Genomic DNA, 24,046 nt, shown 5'->3' on the forward strand with positions numbered 1-24,046 from the left:
CTCCCTATGGTGGAGTTAGTATTAGTATGTTTGGTTTGTCGTTCAGTTGGTTTATGTAGAATTGGTCCGTTGGTAATTTTTATGCGGGATCGCAAAAGATATCAATTTTTCGACTACATTCAGATGAATCAAGTGGAAATCATCCTCGCGGCTACAACAAATCGTTAGACCCTCTCTCTGAAAAGGCTGCATGTTCCAGCGTTATATACGGGAGACGTTCTACAGTGCAAGATTCATTCAACGACCGTAGTTTTGATGAAGGAAACCTTTATTTGATTCAATTTGTCATGTATTTGTTAGATCTATATTTCTCTTGTAGATGTCGTATGACTCTTTATTAATGAATTAATTTTCCTTTTAAAAAAAAAAAAAAGAATCTCAATGCACATTAATCTATACTAATATATTAAAATGCGTTGTGGAAAATGTATATGTGTCACGTAGTACTCTCCTCACGCCACATCATCCACTCACCAAGTATTATGTAATGGACAACCAAAAATCAATACAATGAGGTTCGAACACCAGACCTCAAGTGTGGATGATAATTCTCATTACCATCTTAACCAACTACCAATTGTGGTTCATATCTTCACATTAATTAATTTATAAATAAATGTTCACATGAAATCTAAAACAAATAAATTTTTAAATGACTTTTTAATTTCTATGGACTATTATGAAAAGAAGAAAAATTAAAGCATTATGACAACCATGAAGAAACATGATGTCATAAGTCTCATAAGAATCAACTATAGGATTGCCTTACATAGCTGTATATATATCTAATTTGGTGTTTATAAATTTGACGCACTTAGTTCCACGAGAAAACAAATTATACACATTGTAAGATGATATGATTGAAAACTTACTTGCCATGATAAATGACTTAGCGTGTCTGTGTAGTTGATGAACTTAACGGATATTTTTCATTCTATAGAAGACAAGTATTTTGGTCAAATATTGAGCTCAAGAAAAATCTAAAACTTTTGTTATTCAATGTAGCATCCGGGGCATCGCCCGGGCCACACACTAGTTAATCGTTAATAAACGTGTAAAATGTCAAACATAAAGAACAAAAAGAAAAGGAGGAAACATCTTATAATCATGTCTAATAAATTCCAATAAAGACCATTAAGTTCCTATCATGAGGTTCGTATGCTTCTTCCTCCTATCAGCTCGATTTTTGGTTGTATGAAGAATCTCCGGTTCACCATACATCTGGATGTATGAAAAATCTCGGTTCACCATATAACTGACTGTAACTTGTAAGACATAACCCAGATTATTTTACGCACATGTTGTTGACAAGATAGCACGCGGGCGAAGAAATAATCTTAGTTGTACCATACTTGGGGAACAACTGATTTTATCTGATCGTTTTTTGTATTAAGTTTGGTTTAGATAGACCTAACTGACTCGACATGAACTCGAAATTGGTTGACTTGACCCAAATCGAAATAAACACTATTTGTACTAGAAGGTTAAAACTAGATGAATTGAAATACAACAACATGTGATTAGGTCGGAAAATGTGCGGATTTGGGCAACGTCAAATACACTTTATTGCGACTGGAAGTCCACCTCATTTGTAGTAACTGTCAACTCCTTCATAATTGTTACATAAGGTGTGCAAGCAAACAGTTCAGTGAGCCTTGCACCATATTTCTGTTTAACAGCCTCAATAGCTCAGGACTCAAGAAACTACCCTTCATTTAACATTCTCAGATATTCAATTACTTGCCTTACTACTTTTTGTTTACTATTATAGGTTGAAAACTTACCTTAATTTGAACATGGCCTTGCAGACCTAATCTTCTTCAATTTGAAAGGTGAGACTAATAAGGATTTTTCCAGACAATCCTTTTCCAAACTTGAGAGATATGGGCTCAAAGTCTTCTAAAGTTTCTGATGCTTGGTGTTGTTTTCCCACCTTTGCAGGTACCTTTAGCAGAAGCTTATTACTTCTTTCAGTTATTCAGATATCTGGTCTGAGATATCCTCTGGTGATTGACTTTGCACTTTGCACTTTGCTACTAATGTGGTTAACATGACAAACTGATGAACCTTTCGAAGAACTTGCAGTCATTTTATATTTATTTATTTTGATGAAAAAACTTGCAATTGCTCTTCTCAAGAACTCAGGGGCCGTTTGGTTGGGGTATTCATCTAAGGCAAGGGAATGAACTGAAATGATTGCGAACAATTAATTCCGTGAGATCAAGTGATCGGAACAGCTAGCTGGAGCAATGCTTCCGATCAGTGAGTTCTAATGAATATTAAGCTCACAACTTACTCTTGACTGAACCTACAAGGTCACACCAATGACACGTAACAGATCACCGGATTAAATGAATCGGAAATTCATTTAATAGCTTCTCGGGAATTAGTTTGGAAAACATAAATATACGATATGACGTTGGATCGGAATCGTATATCGTATTGCGTATATTCGTAAGCTAGGCGAAACGAATAATCGTATAGTTCGACATTGGATCGTCAAGTACTATACGATAAATAATTTCCGTAAGGCATTGGTCGCAAATACGAGAAGGCAACGCGGCCAGCCCAACGATCCAAGGCGCGCAAGCGCGCAAGGCCCACTAGGCGTAGCAGCGAGCCAGCGCACACAAGGCCCATGCCTCAGCTAGGCGCGCGCGCATGTGAGGAGCGGCAGCAGCAGCGCACACAGCGCGGCCCAAGGCCCAGCGCCTGTGTGGTGCGCGCGTATGGGCTTGCGTGTGCTGTCCGGTTCTTGCCTTGTGGCTTGGCCGGATAGTATTATAACCTAAGGGGTTATAATATTATTCTACACAAGTTTTCCTAACCTAATACATAATACAGTCGACACACATCAAACCCTAAGGATGAGAGAGAAACCCTAATTCTCTCTTAGCCTCCATGGATGTGTTCTTCCCAAAAGCACAAACTCTTGAATGATTGTCTAAGCTACGATTATCAAGACGGATCTGAACGTGTTGGTGAACCAAGTAGAGGAACGACAAGTGGAGTTCTTTGTTCGTGTTCGTTGACAGATTACTTGGGAAAATACGCTTCGAATGTAAGTTTACTTAATCTGTGCTTTATACATGCTTCCTGGCTTTGGGGATTGTTTCCGCACATGTTATTATGTTTAACTGTCATAGAGCGGAACTCAGATAGGTGGTTGCAAACGGAGATGCTGGTGTTGGGATGTTAAATGTAATGTTGAATTAGACTTTTTCCTTTCAACCGAATCAGATCCGTATTGAATTGTTATCCCTCGGTCATATTAGTGCACCCACAATCTATATACAATGACACTCTTGCTTTTACGGTGATCATAAAGCATCACCATTGGTGAACCCTCACTTAGGGCTCTAGAAACTTTCATAATTGTTTTTTTTCCTACAATGACGAGTCCTTTTTTTTTAAACCTCTTTTAAGACTTAAACATCTAACTGTGAGACTTTTAAAAGTATTTCTTTATTTATTACTCCCTCCATTCCCTTTTGTTCTTCCCCTAAAGAATGTTGGGTGTGGTTTAAGAAAACTGAATCTTGGTTTGTATTGGGATATGAGTAATGATTGGGTGTAAGAATAATGATTGGGTGTAAGAAATTGAATAAAGTAAAGAGAGAGAAAGTATTTAATTAATAGGGAGAAAAGTAGATATTTTATTAAAGTAATGAAAGAAATCAGCAAAAAAATTCAGTCAAATGGGGTATGGGACCCATCAGCTGTTACATGGACCAATCAGATTTAATCATACAATGACTCACGTTTTTTTTGGCTGGAAATTAAGCCCAAACAATTGATTTCAGTTTCCCTCCAAATTTTCCCCCCAAATAAAAAAACAGGGGATTTTTAATTTCCCTCCAAATTTTTGAGGGGTTGACATAGTGAATTCCCTTTATAAATAGGGTCACTTTCCCCCCACAAAAGACCAAAATCTGACTTTTACCAAGTTCAATAAATACAAGCAAAACACCAAAATTTCTTCCTCAATTCAGCATTAAATAGCAAAAAAACAGGGGACTTAATGGCTTCAGATCAAGAGGATGACGATTTCCTCGGATTTTCTGATGATGAAGGCGATGGCATTAACTCCGATTCTGACTCAGAGGTAGGTGATGATGCTGCTGACTTGGTACAAGCTTCTCAAAATACTGCTGCTGATTTTGGGGACATTGGGTTTAATGAAGATGTACCAAACAGCACTGAATATGTACAGCAAGTACCAGAAGTAGAAGGGGAAGGGCACCAGCAAACTACCAACTTTCAAGAGGTACCATTTCTTTTTGATTTGAACTTTCCACCACCATCAGAAAATGCATCACCAATTCATCATCAAACAGCAACACCCAGAACAGATCATCATAAGCCTAGGACTCCTAGAATAAATAATGAATTGAGGCTTGAAATTTTGGTGTACCTGCTGAATAGAAAAATTCCAGATTCAGAAACTCTTTTGTTTGGGACAATAAGGGATGCAGCCATAGAATTTGATTACAACAGAAAAACCATAGGGTCAATATGGGACAAAGCAAAGAAGCAGAAGGCAGCAATGAATTCATATGTGGTGGAAAGTAAGTATCACAAGTGTGGCAGGAAAAAGGTTCAAGTCACATATGACTCTATTGCACAAATAGCCATGGGGGACAGAACATGCATTGTAGATCTTGCAAGAATGCTCAATTTGGGACCAACAACAGTATGGAGGCTCATCAAGAGGAAAATTATTAAGCCACACTCAAGTCCCTTGCATCCAGGCATTTCAGATGCATGCAAAATGGCAAGGATGAGGTGGGTACTCAGACTAATAATGGATTACACTATACCACAGGAACCAACATATTACAGCATGTATGACTTCATTCATATTGATGAGAAGTGGTTTTATTTGACTCAAAAAAACCAGAGAGTTTATCTTGCAAACAATGAACCCTATCCACATAGAAGTGCAAGTTCAAGAACCAAGATACCAAAATTCATGTTCATGGCAGCAGTAGCCAGACCAAGGTGGGGTGAAAATGGGAATTGTGAATTTGATGGTAAAATAGGCATATTTCCATTCACAAATGCAGTTGCAGCCAAGAGGACATCAAAAAACAGAGTAAAGGGGACCATTGAAACAAAGCCAGTGAAGTCTGTGAATCAAATTGAAACAAGGGCAATGATGATCAACATGCTAATTCCAGCAATCAAGGCAAAGTGGCCACCACATGAAGGGGAAAAGGTCATCTATATCATTCAAGATAATGCAAAGGCACATATATTGCAAAATGATCCTGAATGGCAACTACACTACAAACAAGATGGGTTCACTTTTGTGTTGACTCAACAGCCAGCAAACAGTCCAGATTGCAACATCTTGGACTTGGGATTTTTCAGGTCAATACAATCACTTATGCACAAGAAAATGCCTAAAACTGTGGAGGACTTAAGTGGAGCAGTGTATGATTCTTTTAATGAGTTGCATCCTAAGACATTGTCTAATGTGTGGATGACATTACAGTTTGTTTCTAATGAGATTCTAAAACACAAAGGCAACAATGATTACCAACTTCCACACAACAAGAAGAAGATTTTAGAAGATGAAGGCAGACTGCCAGAGCAAGTCAAGGCACCTATATGGGCAGTTAATGAATGCATGCAACTCTATGATGAATGGAAAGCAAACCAGTGAAGCAAGGTGAAAACAATTAGATAACTTTTTGTGTTTTGGGGACATGTTTTTAAATTGACAAGTAAAACCAATGTGTCACTTTTGTAAGCTTAAATGCAAGCATAACATGTAGGCAAAACATTTTGTAAGCATATCTTTTGGAAGCATCAATGAATGAATCTCATGTTTAAGTTTAGTAAAGTTTTTTTTCCATCATTCTTATTCACATCAATGTAGAGTAATCAAGGCAAGGCAATAAACATCAAATGAGTACATAACAAGAACAAGGCAGCATTGGCAGAAAAAGTACAAGGCACCAGAGGTAAGGCAGCATTGGCAACACTATAAACAAGGCAGCATTGGGTTCTTAAGAACAAGGCAGCATTTGCAATATCACAACTCTAAACACATCGGCTTCAAAATGGAAATAAATAATAATATCACATCATTTTCAGATGGAAATTATTCCCATTTTGAAACCGAGGCGTCAAAAGATGTAATTTTGACAAAAACAATCAATTCATCATTGATAACACATGGAATATGCCTCACATAAACAAAGATTCATAAATATCTCAGAATGTCCCCAAAAATCATTGAATCAAACCCTTTCCAATTAAACTTAGCTCCTGAAAAACATCATGGATGCTAATGGTGCATGAGTTTGATTGAAAAACAAAGGGTTTGACACTCATAAAATGAAGACTCATCACAGATCACAAGGCATAAGTACAAAAACTTCTTCACATCACATCTCTAAGCACATCGGCATCCAAATGGAAAGAATGCATATCACATCATTTTCAGATGGAAATTCTTCCCCATTGGATGCCGATGTGCCAAAAGATGTAATGGTAAGGAAACAAGAACAAAGCAGCAAAAACAAGGAAGCAATGAACAAGGCAACATCATTGACTCTCAGTTTAGTTGTTTTACATCATTGACAGATTTGTTTCTAAATGATTTACAACCTCACCACCAATTCACCAAAGGGGATACTAGATCAATCAATGATGTGACATGATCTGTATTCCCTTTGGTGATTGGTGGTGAGGGACATGTTTAGAATCAAATATCTCAGGTTATCAACACATACATCACAGATCAGAAACACTAACATCATTGAATATCAGAAACACATTATACATGTTTTGCAATACATGAATTGCCTCTCCTGTCTAACCTGACATAAGATCTCAGAATGTCCCCAAGCATCATTGACACAAACCCTATCCCCTAACACTTAGCTCCGGAAGAGCATCAATGATGCTAATGGTGCACAAGTGTTATTGGAACATTGGGTTTGAGTCTCAGCAAATGAAATACTCATCACAGATCAAGCATAACAATAACAATCAACAATGCATCAGATCACCATGAACTGATCAAAGCATAGGGTTTGAACCTCATCAAATGAAAGACTCATCACAGACCTCCACTGATTCATGGGACATGAAGCATTAAACAGATCATTAACATGTAGGGTTTCATTTCTCAGACATATTGACACACATCATTGATCAAGTAGTTTCAATACTATCATATCTTTAACATTCTTCTGCCGAATGGAATGATTGATATTCACATAATTTTGTGTGAAATGACATTCACTCCGTTCGACAAAAGAAGTTAAAGGACAATTATCAAAACAAAGATCTCAGAATATCAACACTAACATCATTGAATATCAGAAACACATTATACATGTTTTGCAAGACATGAATTGCCTCTCCTGTCTAACCTGACATAAGATCTCAGAATGTCCCCAAGCATCATTGACACAAACCCTATCCCCTAACACTTAGCTCCGGAAGAGCATCAATGATGCTAATGGTGCACAAGTGTTATTGGAACATTGGGTTTGAGTCTCAGCAAATGAAAGACTCATCACAGATCAAGCATAACAATAACAATCAACAATGCATCAGATCACCATGAACTGATCAAAACATAGGGTTTGAACCTCATCAAATGAAAGACTCATCACAGACCTCCACTGATTAATGGGACATGAAGCATTAAACAGATCATTAACATGTAGGGTTTCATTTCTCAGACATATTGACACACATCATTGATCAAGTAGTTTCAATACTATCATATCTTTAACATTCTTCTGCCGAACGGAATGATTGATATTCACATTCCATTGTGTGAAATGACATTCACTCCGTTCGACAAAAGAAGTTAAAGGACAATTATCAAAACAAAGATCTCAGAATATCAACAATCACATCATTGAAGATCACAAACCTCCTAATATTGATCTCAGAATGTCCCCAAGCATCATTAAAACAACTCCAAACCACAAACACTTAGCGCCCGAGAAATATCATTACTGATACTAATGGCAGCACGAGCATTTGTGGTTAGTTGGACTTGTTCCTCAGCAAAAAAAAGACTCATCATCGATCACAATAAATAAAGGGACATTATTGTATCCTAAAGGGACATGCTTGGACATTAAGCATTCAACACCAGGCCACAGTGAGAGGACTGAAATAACTCAAACCCTATCCCCAAATTATATTCATTTCATGCCTTTACTAATCCAAAACATAGTTATACTGATCAAATCTCATACTCACCAAAGCATCATATTTATCATACACAAAACATACCATAAAACAGGGGACATTAAGCCATCAAATCATGTTCATCACACAGACAACATTCCACAAAATTTCATAACCATATGGAAACACCATCATCCAATCATCATTATCAATATCAATATCATAACTTAAAATATCTAACATCAACATCCATACAACTAATCACAACATCATCATCCAAACAACAACACCCCTGGCCAACAACAGATCACAGTTGTTGGCATCCACCTTATGACTCCACAGCTAGCCAGCATTCAATAAAATGAAAAAAGGGAGAAAGGAGACAGACTTATCTAAGCATCATCAGATGCTGAAGCCGATTTTTTTCCCTTTTCTCCTTTCTTTGAGGAGGGATAACCAAATGAAAGTTGTCCTGGAGACCCAACAGCATCACCATTCTCATTTTCACACTCTCCAACATACACCAGATCAAATGAATCAGACCCACTTGGTTCCTTGCAATCAATAGGGGACAAACAACATGATTAGTGCCATCATAAAATAACAGGGGACCATGAATTAAAATCAGATTTAATCAAACAACTCAAAATAAAGTTCCAAATAATTTCAGATCACCATGGTTACCACATGCAATGAGATAAATGAAAGCAAATCACACAATAATTCCATTAAAATCCAACTAATTTTCGGAATACATCCAGATCCCATTTTTACCCAAAAAATGTGAAATAATATCCCAAATACATCCAGATCCCATTTTTAACCACATGCAATGGGAAAACAGATCAACAAAACACATGAATATTCCGATTTTCTTCAAATAATTTCCAAATAGCTCCAAATAAAATCAGAACTCAATTTTAACAACATGCAATGAAAAAACAGAGCCCAAAATAAAATCAGAACTCATTTTTAACAACATGCAATGAAAAAACAGGGCACAAAATAAAATCAGAACTCAATTTTAACAACATGCAATGAGAAAACAGAGCAAAGAATAACATAAAAAACCCGAATGAATCCAACAAATCTCCAAAAAATTCCCAAAAAATTCGAACAAATACCAGATCTGCATTTTTAACACATGCAATGGGAAATCAGAGCAACTACTCCAGAAAATAATCCGAGTTTAATGAACAATACTCCAAATAAATCAAACATTTATCAAATCCCACTTTTTTAGACATGCAAACTTTCATCAAACCATTTTAATAAAACCGACATCAATAACCCTAAATAAATCGCAAAAAATCAAAATTAATACCTCATCGGAATCTCCTTCACCGAAAAAACGCAGATCTGAGGGAGTGGGTTTCCGATCGTCATATTTTGACTCAACCTCCTCTCCTGGCTCCACTTCCCTCTTCCGAAACCATTCTTCCAAATAGTTTCGAGTACTCGTATTTTCTTTTTGGGCCAAATACAGATTGTTTTTATATTCGGCGGAGTAGGAATGCTCGTTATTGGGACAGTTGCACTTGGATCCCCAATCACAGTTGGAATCGGGGATTCTTTGACCAGAAGTTCCCACCCCAGAATCACCTCGAGTTCTAGACAAAGAAGAACCCATAAAGTACCAGAAAAACAGAGATCAGCGACGATTAGGGACCAAAAAGGGGACAAAAATAGAGGGGATCTGATCGGAAAATGATTCCGAGTAATTTTTATGAACGTTTTTCTGCGAAAACGTTTCAGATTTGCGAGATTTGGAGAGGAAAACCCAGATCAGAGGCGGAAAACCTAGGGTTTTCTCAAGAACAGGGGAGGAATTTTAAGAGAGAGAGAGTGAAATAAGAGAGAGAGAGAGATCCGAAGAGGTGAGAGAGAGAAATCAGAATGAGAGGTGAGGGAGGGATTGTGAGATAGGGACGGGTAATAAAGGGAGGGGGGGTAGGGTTAGGTTAATTAATTAAATAAGGTGGGTGGGGTAAAAGTGGGTGGGAAAGGGTAGAATCTTAGGGTATTTTTTGTAAATAGTGGGGAATCTTAGGGTAAATTGGTAAAAAAACTATGGCCAAAAATAGTAAAGATTCAGTAGGGGAAGAACAAAAAGAAATGCTAAAAAAGGAAATGGGAAGAACAAAAAGGAATGGAGGGAGTAATAAGGAACTTTTTTTTTTTTTTTTTCATACAAAATAATTTTTTTCGAGAAACTTTTCCTTGTAGAAAGAAAAAAACCCTTTGAGAAGAGAAAATAAAGAGAATTGTTGTCATTTTTTATAAGTCGTCGAATAGATGACTCTTATTTAACAACATTTTTTCTCTTTTTAAGCCCCTTATTTGAGGCCATTAAACTTAATCTACGGAGTAATAACTAAAGTATAGAGTACTCCTAATAATTTGTCTATTTAGAATAGACTAGGAAATTAAGAAAGTTGTAATTTTTTTTTTGACAATATAAAGTTGTAATCTTATACTTACAGACTAACCATGTAACAGAAAGGTAATACTCATTTTTTTTTCCCTTTTAAAATGAACCACGGCACCATAGTCTATCACACAGAAGCACAAGTGCAAAATTGTATTCTTGACCCCGCAATAATCTACCTCGTCAATTCCTCTTCTCCTGGTGAACATATTTCCCGATGAGCAACCCACCGAAAACGCCATTTCCCGGCGGCGTTGCGGCAATATCTCAGGTCGACGATTATCTTCTGCAGACCATCCTCGCAAAACTTCCGGCTGAATCCTTCGCATCAGCCGCATGTGTTAGCCGCTCCTGGAATGACATCTGCAGTCGCATTCTCCTCCACCCCAAATTCATTTCCGCCATCTCTTTGAACACCTCTCTTCCCGTAATTTCTCTCTTCTTTTTCTCTATCCTATTTCATCTAACCCTAACTCCATTACTGTCGAATTGAGTTATTTGTTTAATTTAATTGCAGGAAGCTGTGAAAGAGGTCACGGACAAGGTTCTTTCTGAGCCAATGCGACCTCATTTTGCAATTCTATCGATTTGTCCCGCCTTTAATCTCGATCAAGCTCATGAACTTGTATGAATATTCTCTCTTTCAATTTTTTTTTTTATTTTTGTATGGGGTAAAGAAACTAACATTTTAATTGTGATGTCTTGCCAGATTATTCAGAAATTAGGTTCTAAAATCCCAATTGTTACTTGCGATGCCAGTGGGATCATTGGAAAAGAAGCACGGACTGATCGGTTTAGCGAGGTAATATTGTTTTCAGCTTATGAGTGTTGTGTTGGAGTCTATTTTACAAAATTGTTTATGTTGTTGTTTAAATGCTCGACGACTGGTGTTAACTCATACTGGTTGATTGAATTGAGACTACTTTCAAAATATTTTCTGCTAGGTGGTAGTGGATATTACCACAAATTGATCGTTCAATGTTGGATTATGGTTTTCAATTGCATTCTCCATAGTATCAGGAAAATATGGTTAGTAATATTTAGAGTTGGGTTGAGGTACATGAGGAAGGTATGTGCCTTTGTGCATTATCTGTGTTTCTTGCCAATGAGCATTTGCTAGAGGGTGTGCATTTGAGGATAATCTCATCCTGCTCTGATTCAAAATACCAGGCCTTTTGACTTGATGGGCTAAGTGTGCTACAGATATTGCTTTTTGATAATACGTAAATTTCAAACTAATCATGTATGTACTTACACAAAATTAACTTGAAAGATTTTACTATCTTATAGTATCCCATTTGTTCCCAAATAAATAAGGGTAGCAATTCTTTGGACTTTAACTTTTAAGCCTCCCTCATGCAATCATTCCACATATAGTCAATCCTTGGAATTCCTATTCAAAGTAACATTGAGGCATTTCTTAATTTGATCTACTACATTAAAAGGGTTGTTAATTAGGGATACCAAAATTTTATTGTAATCTACTCCCGCTATTTTTTGTATGTTTTAGATTTTGCACGAAGATTAAAGGTTCATTAATTTGAGTAAGTTTCTCTCTCTTAGTATCATTAATCCTAACCGATAAATCAAATACAATAAATATTTTCAACTACTATATTTGACTCACTTCTCAATTCTCATTGGGTAGGAGGTTGAAATGTTAATGTCAGTTCATACCTTCACGGGGACTCTAATGAAAAGTAGAGCTGAACTTTCTCTTTCTGATTTAGTAATTAAAAATACTCATAAAATACTAGAAACAAATAAAAAAAACACTAAAACTTCAATCGAATAAACAGAGGGAGTATTATTTCAGGGGCGGGGGTATGGTCAATAGAAGTATTGGTCAAAGTAAGGCTTGACCCTAAAAGATTAAAGTCAACCATGGAAAATTCTTAAAATGGGGCTATAAAACTACAATTCGTTTGACTTTTTTTTTGAGCTACTTTCTTTCACATCAGCTTATATGTCCCTCTTTAAAAAGTGCCCTGACCTCCTTTCTCATGTGAAGCTTCTTGTTGTATTAAATAAATAGTTATTTATCATTCTTATTGTTGACTTGACAGGTGAACTTCCCATATTTCGATCTTGATGATGGTCTTGAACCACCTAGTGAGGCGGGTGTCTCGTTAACAGTTGCATATCTTCCCGGCCTTAAAGTTGATATTGTCCCACTACTGGAATCAGAACAGGTACTTGTTCTGATAGAGGAAATCTCATTACTGTGCATTTAGCATAACTTGAACATAAAGAGTGAACCATATTTGTAATGATAGGAACTTAAGGGTAAACCTAATATCAACAAATTTGTGATGGACCTGAGGGATTTCTCAGCTTCTGTATCACCTTGCAAATCCCCTGAAGCAATTATCATGTTTGGAGTGAGTGCAGTCTTTTCTCTTTTGTTTGCTTTGCTAATAAGCTATCTTGAGTTTCTGCTTTTAAATTGCTTTTGTGGCATGTCTTCAACTTTTGGCATTTATGGTGCTGTAGGATTCAGATGGAGATATGAAACCTGTTCTCGAAAACTTGGGTGAGTTTCATTTTCCTATTTCCATTACGTACTTTCAATGTGTATTGCTCCCTAAGAATGAAAAGAACTTATGAACTAGTGCTATGTCATCGATGCTTATTTCAGGAAGGATACTGTGAAATCTATTGATCTATTTTACGAAGGAGTATGATAACTTTTACTTCCTATAATTTTTTTTATTAGTTGAAGGCTAGTGTTGCCATTATTTAGAAACATCCCAAATAGGCAAGTGGTGCAATTTTAAGGAACGGAGGAAGTATATTTAGCTTAAGTCTACTCCTGTTGTCATTCTGATAGCGCTTCGGAAAGGCAAAAAGGTAAAAAGGGAATATGTATACCTTATTTGGCCTGTGATATTAACTACTTACATATGACATAAAACTGTCTGTAACAACGTTGGGCCCATTAATTCTCATTACTACATATTTGAAGGAATAAAAAATACTAGCATCGAAGAAAATCATAAAATTGAAAAAGAAACCATATCATAAAAAGTGAAAGTGTTGCGTGTTGGTTTTTCCATTGAGATTTTTTTTATGTACCCTGTCATAAAATGGGACTTTTCATTTGCTTTTTCTTTCATATTCCAAAATAGCAACCTTCTCTTTCTCAAATCTCAATCATGGAATCACATTGCTTATACTCTAACTGAAGTTGGGGATTTATCAATATCTGTTTTCTTATTGTCTCTTATATGGAAGGGGTAAAGAAGATTTTTCAGTTGTTATCACCAACTTTCATCAAACAGTCATTCCTTCACAGGATCTACCCTTGCCTTGGTCATCTCCTATATAAGATGGCCATTCATCCGTTTTTACCATATTCTAGAGAATGCTTAAGAGCATGATTATTGATATAAAGTGAGTGTCGAAAATCACCCTTATCAAGGTAAACGGTCTAGAAATTAATCAAAGGCTTCTTTTACGGGCCACTCCACCAACCATCATTAACAATTGTGAATTTGTGACCCCACTATCTCTAAGTTTTGTTTATAGGTTTTAATATTCTATACATGTGCTACTTCTGTTGTGGCGTGGCTCTTAATCGATCGTTCTTTGAGATGCACAACCATCTAAATTACGTGGTCATCGATGCGTTAGAGCTCAATTAGTGTGAGTTTCTTGATTTTGTGTCTTCTTTATTCCCGTTAAGCCCCTATGTTGTGTAAAGATTTTGCCTCCTGGAGGTTAAGGGTCATACTTAGGTATTGCTTATTCAAATCTTAAATCTTTTAGCAAGCCTTGTGTAATAAGTCCACTTTATGACAAGGTGCAATTCATTTTTTGTTTTGGAATGTTAAACTGTGGGCTTGTAACTTTGTTTGAGTTCTTTTTGATGATGACAAAAGTTTCTCAACCATCGCCAATTTCCCCAACCTTCCAATACTCATATCCTATTCACTTCCATAAAGAGCTAGTATCTTCATTAGGAATATAAATAACACTGCTTTTCCTACTATTTTTGCCACTTGAAGAAGCTATACTAAGTACCTAAATGACAGATAACCAGTATACTACATGTAATTGAAAAAACAGATAAAAGGCATCAATAAGTTCACATATTTTTCATCGCAAGTCTTAGTGCAACTGTGCAAGTAACCATGGTAGCACTGACAGGAGTAGACAGGTTAGTGGAGAGATGAAGGAGCTTGACAGTAGAGATTGTGGCACTGGCTAAGGTGACCTTGGAAATTGGGAACTTGAAGCCTTGTAGATCATAAGGGTGGGAGGGGGGAGGGGAGAATTGAACCTGATAATCAAAGATCTGGACAACGGGGAACAAGTTCCTGGCTGTCTGGCAAGGATCTGATCAATGCACCTGTACTTTGGTGAAGCAAGTGGTGCATAAGTGACAGGGAAAATGGGTGACGCTTTCGGTTTTGCTCCAACATGGCCCAGCTACTAAGATTTTCTCCCTTTTTGACATTTCCGGGGCCGGTACCTGTACATGTGGCTTTCCCCCCCTTATTTTTCGGTTTTACCAATTGTCATTTTGAGTTTCTGAAAAATAGTCATTGCAGTGTTTCACGTTTGTTAAAACAATCTGGGGCATATTAATGTGATTCCTTTGGCTTTTATTTCTCTGAAATGGTTCAAAAATGCAAAATGTCTGGATTTTCCTTGCTTCACCGTATTGCGATTATTAAACATAAACTTTTGTTACTCAGGATTCATTTTCTTTGCGTATTCAAACCGATTACCGTATTAGAATTAGAGGCCTAATCCTATGAATTTCTCTTCAATAACAAAACATAGGCATGCCCAAGCATATATTTCCTGGATCTCAAAGCATCAATTAGCTCATGGATTCCGCCTGAGCGTTTGTTGGAAACAACAGTATCAAATGGTCCATCCCCTTTGCCAGTTGCGTTGAGCTCCCTAATGGGTTAAGGTTCTTTTAAGGTTTTGGCAAAGTTTAGTTGGTTATTTCACTGTCATCTTACTTTTCCTTCTAATGTTTCATGCCTTGTGCTTGTTGAAACAGTTTCATTGTACACTATTGTGTGACCCTGGTATTGGTCATATAGTTCTTCAACCAGGGGTTGTTTAGTGTGTATTTTTGTAATTTTTTTCCGTGTTTAACTTTATAATTTGTTTTGGTTGTGACTCTTGTGTCTTGCAGATTATGCATTGTCTAAACAGACTGTCATAGCCGGAAATGAAAGCTGCAGTTTCAGGCATTCAAGCAATAAAAAAACTATCACACATCGAGGAAAGAAACTATTTCGTGAATATGCTGTTGCTCTTGTATTTGCAAGGGAGAGAACGTCATTGGATGGTATAGCTTGTTATCTTCACTTTTCATATTTAAATGCTTCCTTTTGTAATTTAGTTTATTCGGAAGCATCAATGACATGTTGATTGAATTCAGTGTCATGCTGGATAAACTACATTATTATGAGATTCTGTACCTTGGTAATATTTATATTGAAACAGAAAGACGGTGTTTATACTTATGAGGGATATTACTACAAATCTACAATACTACATTGGATGATATAATTTGTTACCTTCTGTTCGTATTCAGTATTTTCCTGTAAACATACACCAATCTTCAATTTGGTAATTTTGAAGTATGGATGTACGTTTTTATTTGCAATTCGTATTCAAGCTGGACGAACTGCCTTATTTTACGTAATACCTAACAATAAAACACAACTGACCAAACTGATTTCTGTTCTTTTATGCAAACTGATGAAAGTCTTTCAGATTTGCTGAGCCTTTTATTTTGCAGCTTACATAATAACTTGGATTGCCATGTGCAAATCACATATGAAGCTTATTTCTGACTTCTAATTCAGCTTAATGCATGTACATATATTTAAACTTTTGAATTGATATTATGTGTTTTGGCCATTATTAAAAAGCTTTAGCATGATGGAGTCACCAGTTTTCTCTTTGAGGACAAAAGAGTTATCATTTCCATTCATGTGATTTCTTGGTCTCATCTGCACTTTGTTCTTGGAGTCGAACTTCTTATGTGGAGTGTATACTAATATTTCCGCTTCTATGTATGTTTAATAATTTATGAAGTAAAAGAGTTTCTGGTTTCTATGTATAATTGTATATGTACGTTTTCATGTCCAATATTTTTCTATTAATTGTAAGCTTTTTACATTGCTCCGTCTCTTTGTACTTATCTTTCCCTTGCTTTGTAGTTCTATGAGAAATTATGGCATGTGATATTTCAATGTTGAGATAACTTGTTTTACTTTATTTCCTTGTTTGGTAGTAATATTTGTCTATAACTGTCTTTTAAAAAGTACTCTAGACCCTATAGTTGATATTCTTTAGTATAAACAGATGGTCTATTGTAAACTCTTTTAGCCTGTTAGGTTGTTATTTGAGTTTTCGAAGAGATAGTGAAGACTATGGCTTACGATTTTGGTTTCTTGCATGTAAGTGTGCCATTTTTTTAGGCGGCAGCGGGGGGAAGAGAGGGGGGTGGGGGAGGGGGGAGTGGAGAGCTGTGGATGTTTTGGGGCATGGACTTTGAAGGGAATAATATTAGTAATCTGTTGACAACTCTATCTTCAACACTTCCTTTTGCTTATAAAAGGTAAGTTGCATTATGCTATGTTTTGGAAGAAGGATTTCTTTAAAATGCTAGAGTTGGAGAAAATATTAGTAATCTGTTGGCAAGTTTAATTTTTTTTTTGGATGTAATCCAAATTCACAGCACTCTGAAGTCTGAAGCACCACGCTTAGCTAATATGGAGTAGAATTTAACTTACACCTGTAAGCTTGTCATTTCCAAATTCTATCCTCTTATTCTTTCCCCTCCTTCAGTCTTTGTCTCTTCTTGGGTCTACTCAACATTTGTATCTCCCGGCTTCTGTAACAATGGGGTAATCACAGACAACTTCCCCACTTCTTCGCTGCTGTTCCTCCACTCGCTGGAGGTAGTCGTCATATCTCCAGCGTCGTCATAGGTAGCCAAGGATGAAGATACCATCCTCCCTTCTATGTTCTTCACGGACTATCTGTGGTTAAAAGTTAAAACCTCCACCATAGATAGCAATAATAATTGAGGGAAGAAAAAGTTGTATTACTGTTTCATTGCCTTTCTTACAACCCTAGCACAAAGCTTATATAGTCACAGACTCACAGCTAATTATTCTGGCACAATCTCCACCATACATTTCATGCACCTGCCAGCCAGTGATTTCTAATGATTGGTGACATCAGGAACAATGATGCCACTCAACAGTACAATACTAACGGCTGCCAAATAGCTGATGACAGCTACTGATAATAGACAGAACAGAAAAATGTCTAGGAATAAATATCTAGCTAAACAAAAGAAATATGCTGATTGCACACGAGTGTGGTCTTATTCTTGAACATTACTTGGACTGATCATTCTTCTTAGTAGAAGCTCGCCGGCGTGCCTCATTAACAACCAGGCGGTTCCTCCACCGTGAAATTTCTTGCAGCTTTCTTGCCTATTTGAAGATTTATGGTTGGCTAATTAGATAATTTTTTTTCCTGATATTATACTCTCAAACAAAATTAGTTTGATGTTTCATTATCTTTGGATTCAGTTGCATTTTGTTTTTCATGTTCAATAATCGACCCCTTCCAATTTTGTTGATTATCATGGAGAAATGATGCCCACTTACCACCTAATATTCCAATAGAAAGAAACTGTTCAAAATAAGTTTAATCTTAGAATTGAAATACCACTTTTACTTCCCAAAACTATAGTGGATATGAAATGATGGAATACAAGTTATTATAGATTTATAGTTTGTCGAACACTTCATTTGGAATTCAATTGCAGAACTTCAGTTTCCAGATTTAAATTCAACAATATCACATCAAATGCAAGTTACCACTTATCAAACACTACCTAAATTTATTTGACTTTGGTCTCTTCTTAATGAGCAGGTGTAGGGAAAATTGAATTTCATTTTGCGGTAGGACCTGGAGTAGCTGCTGTGGGTCCAACATATAGAGTTGTTTCTGCTAAAATGAGACAAGAGTGTGCAACATGGTTAACTGCTAAACGAGAGGGAGAAAATGAGATTCTTGATGGTGAAGAAATGTTGAATGATATTGAACTTGAGGTATGCTTGTTTTTTGCGGAAATGTTTACTTAAAAATTGGCTCATGATGTGGATATGTAAATTTGTCGATACTTGCTTGTCAAGTTGGTTGGTGTACTGGTGTGATATGCTGCAATGAGGAGGTAAACATGGCCTGCCCCCTTGTGCAGCCGTAATCTAGGCTTATTGAAAGACATAAGGAAACTATTCCAAGGGTGGACAACTCGGCCAATCAATCACCAACATCAAGGTAGCCACACAGGCAACCATTTACTATCACCTGGGAAAAGCTGTCATCAATTTAGATCATGCTCTTGCATCAAGGACGCATTTGTAAGCTCCTTCACCTTTCCCAGATGTCCCCACGTATACCGTTGCTGTTTTCATGATGCTTGCATCTCCTCTCAGAGTCATCTTTATTGGGACTCCTTGGGGTCCCCTGTATTGGGGATGTCTCGTAGATTGGAGATGCTACTTGCCACCATTCAGATGTTTCCTTGGATCATAGCTGTCAAGCCAGTTGCGAGGAAGATTGCAATTACTATATGCTCCTATTTTTCTGTATGTTTAATGTCTCAATTCTCAGCAAAAAGCAGGCCTTGAAAACTGATGGCAAATGCTTTTGTTTCTAAAGAGTTTGTGCAAGCTAATGAAAGCTTGAACCAGCATCCTAATTGCTTATATAATGGAAGTGTTTTCCAGTCAGCAAACAATTTCAAAGAAAAAAGAAAATGGCATGCATTCCTAGTTCTCCTTTGCAATGAATGAGTTACTTTATTTCATTTAGATTTTTTTCATGAGGAAATATGAGCATCAACTCTGTAGGACCACAAAACTTGAAGTAGAAAATAAAATAATACGGAGTACCTGAAAATGGACATCTGTTTCCAGAATAAAAGTTTCCTTTATATTGAACCGAAGATGCATGTTGGAGTGGTTCCTATCTTTTACTTGCGTACTTCTAACACAACCCTGCTGTGGTGCTGTTAATGGTAATCTCAGCAGAGGCTTGTTCCTTTGCAATTGAAGTTCTTTTGGCAGTATATAATTATGTATTACCAATTTACCATTCATATGGGCATATGGCTATGCGTTTGCATCTTTTTATTTTATTTAATTATAGGTAAAATCTTCTTTCTGGATTATGACAGATGGGAGGTCCAGTCCCTAATGACGATCTGCAAATTTGGGTCAGAAAAAGAAGAAAATACTCCATTGGTTCAGAGAAGGTTAAATCAGTGACGTCTGTGACCTACCATTTTGTTCAGGAGTAAGACGTTTGATTATATTCTTTACTACAAGTATCAGCTCTAAGAACATGTTGCTGTCACATGCTTTCTTGCGTGTATTTGCTAGTCTAATAACTTACGACTGTGTTGAGTGCTTGTTATATACTGAATATAGGTGCTATCCCACACTTTTAGATTAAAAAACGTAGGACTTCTCATTTGGATTAGAAATGAAACTGATCTTTTTTTTGTCAATTATAAAGTATGTAATCATGTTAAAAACGAGATGTACAATTAAAGAAAAAATCTGCAAAATTTCTAATTCAAGAACATAAAACCACCAGCCTGAGGTACAAAAGCATTTTATGGAAAACCAGCTCATCTTGTGGGAGAAGTTAAATTGCTGAATTTACATCAATTTTAAGCACACTAGGGTACCTAGCAACACTAATTTTTTTGAGTGGCTGGTTTTTGCTGTAATCTAGTTTATGTGATCTTATATTTGTTTATTGACTGAATGAACCTGGAGTCTTGAACTTAATTGACACAATGAAGTTGAATCAATGAGGAAAAGGGTAGTAGAAACAAATTCCAGTATTTGGTGGTTCTCTGATCTTAGTGTTTCTGTAATCTTAGAGCTTTTTTTTGTATATCTATCCTTTATTCTTGTTTCTGTAAAGGGAAATACCTAGAAGCTCCAGTGGCTGTAGGATATGTATCTATGAGGTAGCCTGTTATTCGTCGTTTTTTTTGTGACTTATGAAGCGGGCCTAGCTGGGAAATGCTAATCTTATATGAGTTGAGCATCACAGCAACATATTGTGAATCGTAGTGCAAAGTGCCATGCAAAATGCTCCAGAATGCTTCCGGCTTGTGTTTTTTTCATGTTCTAGAAACATTTGGAGTTGCAAATTTTTTATGCAATTTGGAATTTTGGGCCAAGTGTTAGTGAGAAAGAAGGGGAAGTAAATCTAATATCACCTCCCTTTTTTTTGGTTCTACTCAATTACTGTAGATAAGTAGTTTAAGAAAATTGTGGAAAAGGTTAGGGGGTACTATAAGATAAAGTAGGATAGAGAGTGAGAGAGACAATGTGAGTAGATGTAAAAAAGAATGTGGGTGGGTGTAAGAAAAGACAATATGGAAAGGTGTAATATTGTGGGGGTAAGAGGTGTAAGAAAAAATGAGACACAATGTGGAAAGGTGTAATATTGTGGGGTTAAGAGGGGTATATCAAAAATTGAATAAGTGAGTAGAACCAAGAAATAACCATAGACGGAAAGTGAGTAGAGCAAAAGGAGGTAATAGTATGAAAAGTATGAAGCTATGAGGCTTGAAGATAAACTATATTTTCTTTTTCTGGAATTGCAAATAATCTGAGGAATGGCATCCTTCTTGGCAGAAAAGGGCTTCCAGCTGAGAAAGATGGCTTCTTGGAGAGGTTGTCTTGTTAAGATGATGGCGCTTGGCTTCATGATTTGGTGCTTTTCTTGTCTATTTTCTTATTGACTGTAGCATGGAAACAAGCATTTCCATTGACTGACCTGTCATTTATGCAAGCAGCACACCTTAACTTTTGGGAGCTTTCAGATTCATTTGTTAGCTACAGTGAATTTTCGTAGGTGTAGAGTAGAATTCCCTCAGCCCACATTCTTGAACCCAAGTATTTAAACAGGCCTTTTTGTCTAATTATTTTCTGTACTGTTGTTTGGTTTTCATTGCTATTCCCACTACAAGAATAAGAAGTTACGATATAGTAAAGATCCTACCATGCAACCTTACTTGACGAACTTCTACTTCATATTTATTACTATTAATCAATTTGAATTTCACTTCAACAATACTATGTACTGTGTATGTTTTGATTGAATATGGAACTTCCATCATATGTTAATCTGATCCTCATAAAATAGATGTGGTTTGAAGTTGTGAGTTCAACACACCAATGTCGCTATTTTGTTACGAGTAGATCATGAACTTCAAATTGCTATTTCACTATCTATGTTCCTGATAAATTTGTCAAAATTGAATTTGCAGGGCAGATGAGCAGTACCTATACGTTCAAGGTTGGGATATCAAGACTGGAGATACATTTCGCTTTTACATTCCTGACAGAAAATATGCATCAGACTCATGTGGCACTGTTTCTGAAAACTTTGGCATGCTTAAGCACAAGGATCTCATAGGAGGTTTTGTGTTTGCTTGTTGTGGGCGCGGTGAAATGTTTTTTGAGAAACTAAATGTTGATAGCTCCCCAATCTTGGATAATTTCCCTAATATTCCACTGGCAGGAATGTTTTGCGATGCAGAAATTGGACGTGGTTCCCCTAATTTAGGTTTAGAACAAGGTTCAGAGAGTCACTTGCATATCTACAGTTGTATTTATCTACTCATGTCTTACACTCCGCCTAATTCTAGGCCATAGGATGTTCTTGCATAACCTTTCTCCATACTTAATACTTATAGAGGTGTTCAGTTGTATAGAGAGCAAATGACAAACAGTGAGCGAACAATAAGTTTGTCTGCTTCCTATGTTCTCTGGTAAAAGATGTAACTTTACCTTTATTTAATGTTGGTTCTTCTTACAACGTATATTAATTTGCTACTGAAATTGATTTTCATTTTTCAAGTTGATCAATGATAAGCAGCTTGTCTTTTGGTTTCTTACGGTATATATTTTTCACTATACTAGATTTATGGAAGCAAATTATCCAAAATCCTGATACTTAATGTAAATAATGTAGTACTATCCTCGAAGCCCTCGTTACAAAGTAAGAGTTCTACCACTAAGGTCTTTGACTCTTTGGTGATGGTGTGAGTTGACTTGTATGATAATTTTCCTTTACCGTATCGGGATTCCTCCTTGCAACAAGTGCTAGTTTGATACAACCCTGTGTTTCTCTCACTCACACCCAAATTGATAACATATGATAACACAATTGAAGGATCTCTAAGCAATGCATATACGCAAAATCTGACGACGTCGGCCTAAGGACAAAATCGTGTAAAATCTGCATTTTGATTTTTGAGGGTGGGAAAAAGGCCACAATCCAAAATAGGTAATTCAGATTATTGTACGGAGAACAGACTAAAATACAAGATGATGTGTAGGAACATACCATGAGCTCTCATTGGTTGTTTTCACATAAGCAACCCCACATGGGATTAAAATGTAAATCTAAAATTGCAACCCCACATGGAATTTAAAATTCTAAACCAATCACAACCAAGAGTATGCTAAGTGCTACCTTATTTCTAATGAAATGGCGTCGATTTCTTTGCTTGATGCCATCATGCTTTTCCATGCGGAATCTGAGGTCTCCAATGTCATTTATGACACGTGTTGCATCTATGACCCAACTTATGTTGATGCTGATTTTGCCATTTTTGAATGAGTAGTGTCTATGAGCTGCTTCTTTCAACCAAGCCATAGGTGGTAATGTTGATGCTGATTTTGCCATTTTTAATGAATCAACTTATGGTATTACCGTTATATCTTTAACACCCTAATAATGCCTTGCTTTTCTAAAACTTTTTCTTAAATAAATAAAAAATGTCCAAGGCATTACCGCCACGCAATTTAGAAGGTGGACCATGGTGCACAGTGAGCATGGTGCACCTTAAGAACACTAGTATATAAATAAAAGAACATTTGGTTACGTGAAAAGAACATGAATATATAATATTTATATTTTTAATAAATAGTGAAATAATATGTTATTTCTTATAATGAAAAAGTGAAACATTATATCGCATGTTCTTTTGTCGTAGTGTCATGTTCTTTTGTTTATACACATGTGTTCTTTTGGTGCACATGGTGCACCATGCTCACTGTGCACCATGCATGCTCACTGTGCACCATGGTCCATAGTCCACGGATTGATTACCGCCACCATAAAAAATTGAAAGTGGTTAAAGATATTATCAAAATTTTGCAGCGAAACTTAACTACTAAAATTAACTTTGTAAAGTCCAACTTTAAATTTAAGTCCCTACAATTTGGAACTATAAAAGACAAAAAACTTACAATCCAAAACATTTAAAACCATTAAATCAATCAATCAAATAAATAAACTTGACATAAAGCGTTCGAAGCATTTAAAACACACTCAACACTCAATCCCGAATGTAGAATTCCAACATGC

At 36.4% G+C, this 24,046-nt stretch overlaps 1 protein-coding gene across 1 annotated transcript; it reads left to right on the forward strand.

Annotated features, from left to right (window-relative positions):
- Positions 1-10,700: 10,700 nt before the first annotated feature.
- LOC110804630 (F-box/LRR-repeat protein At5g63520) lies at positions 10,701-22,568 on the forward strand. The gene is made up of 10 exons (XM_022010230.2): positions 10,701-11,018; positions 11,109-11,216; positions 11,301-11,393; positions 12,658-12,783; positions 12,868-12,972; positions 13,085-13,124; positions 15,747-15,902; positions 18,515-18,693; positions 19,824-19,942; positions 21,939-22,568. Exons 1-10 carry the CDS (start codon positions 10,809-10,811, stop codon positions 22,324-22,326), a joined length of 1,524 nt encoding a protein of 507 aa, XP_021865922.1. The 5' UTR covers positions 10,701-10,808; the 3' UTR covers positions 22,327-22,568.
- Positions 22,569-24,046: the final 1,478 nt, after the last annotated feature.

The sequence above is a fragment of the Spinacia oleracea genome, chromosome 5 (assembly GCF_020520425.1).
Source record: "Spinacia oleracea cultivar Varoflay chromosome 5, BTI_SOV_V1, whole genome shotgun sequence".
NCBI lineage: Eukaryota > Viridiplantae > Streptophyta > Magnoliopsida > Caryophyllales > Amaranthaceae > Spinacia > Spinacia oleracea.

Bases quoted from the DNA above. Each gene is read 5' to 3' on its own strand.
- LOC110804630 (XM_022010230.2), top strand. From the start codon at position 10,809: ATGAGCAACCCACCGAAAACGCCATTTCCCGGCGGCGTTGCGGCAATA. The intron at 11,019-11,108 runs GTAATTTCTCTC...ATTTAATTGCAG, and splicing joins CTTTGAACACCTCTCTTCCC to GAAGCTGTGAAAGAGGTCAC. The intron at 12,973-13,084 runs GTGAGTGCAGTC...ATGGTGCTGTAG, and splicing joins AAGCAATTATCATGTTTGGA to GATTCAGATGGAGATATGAA.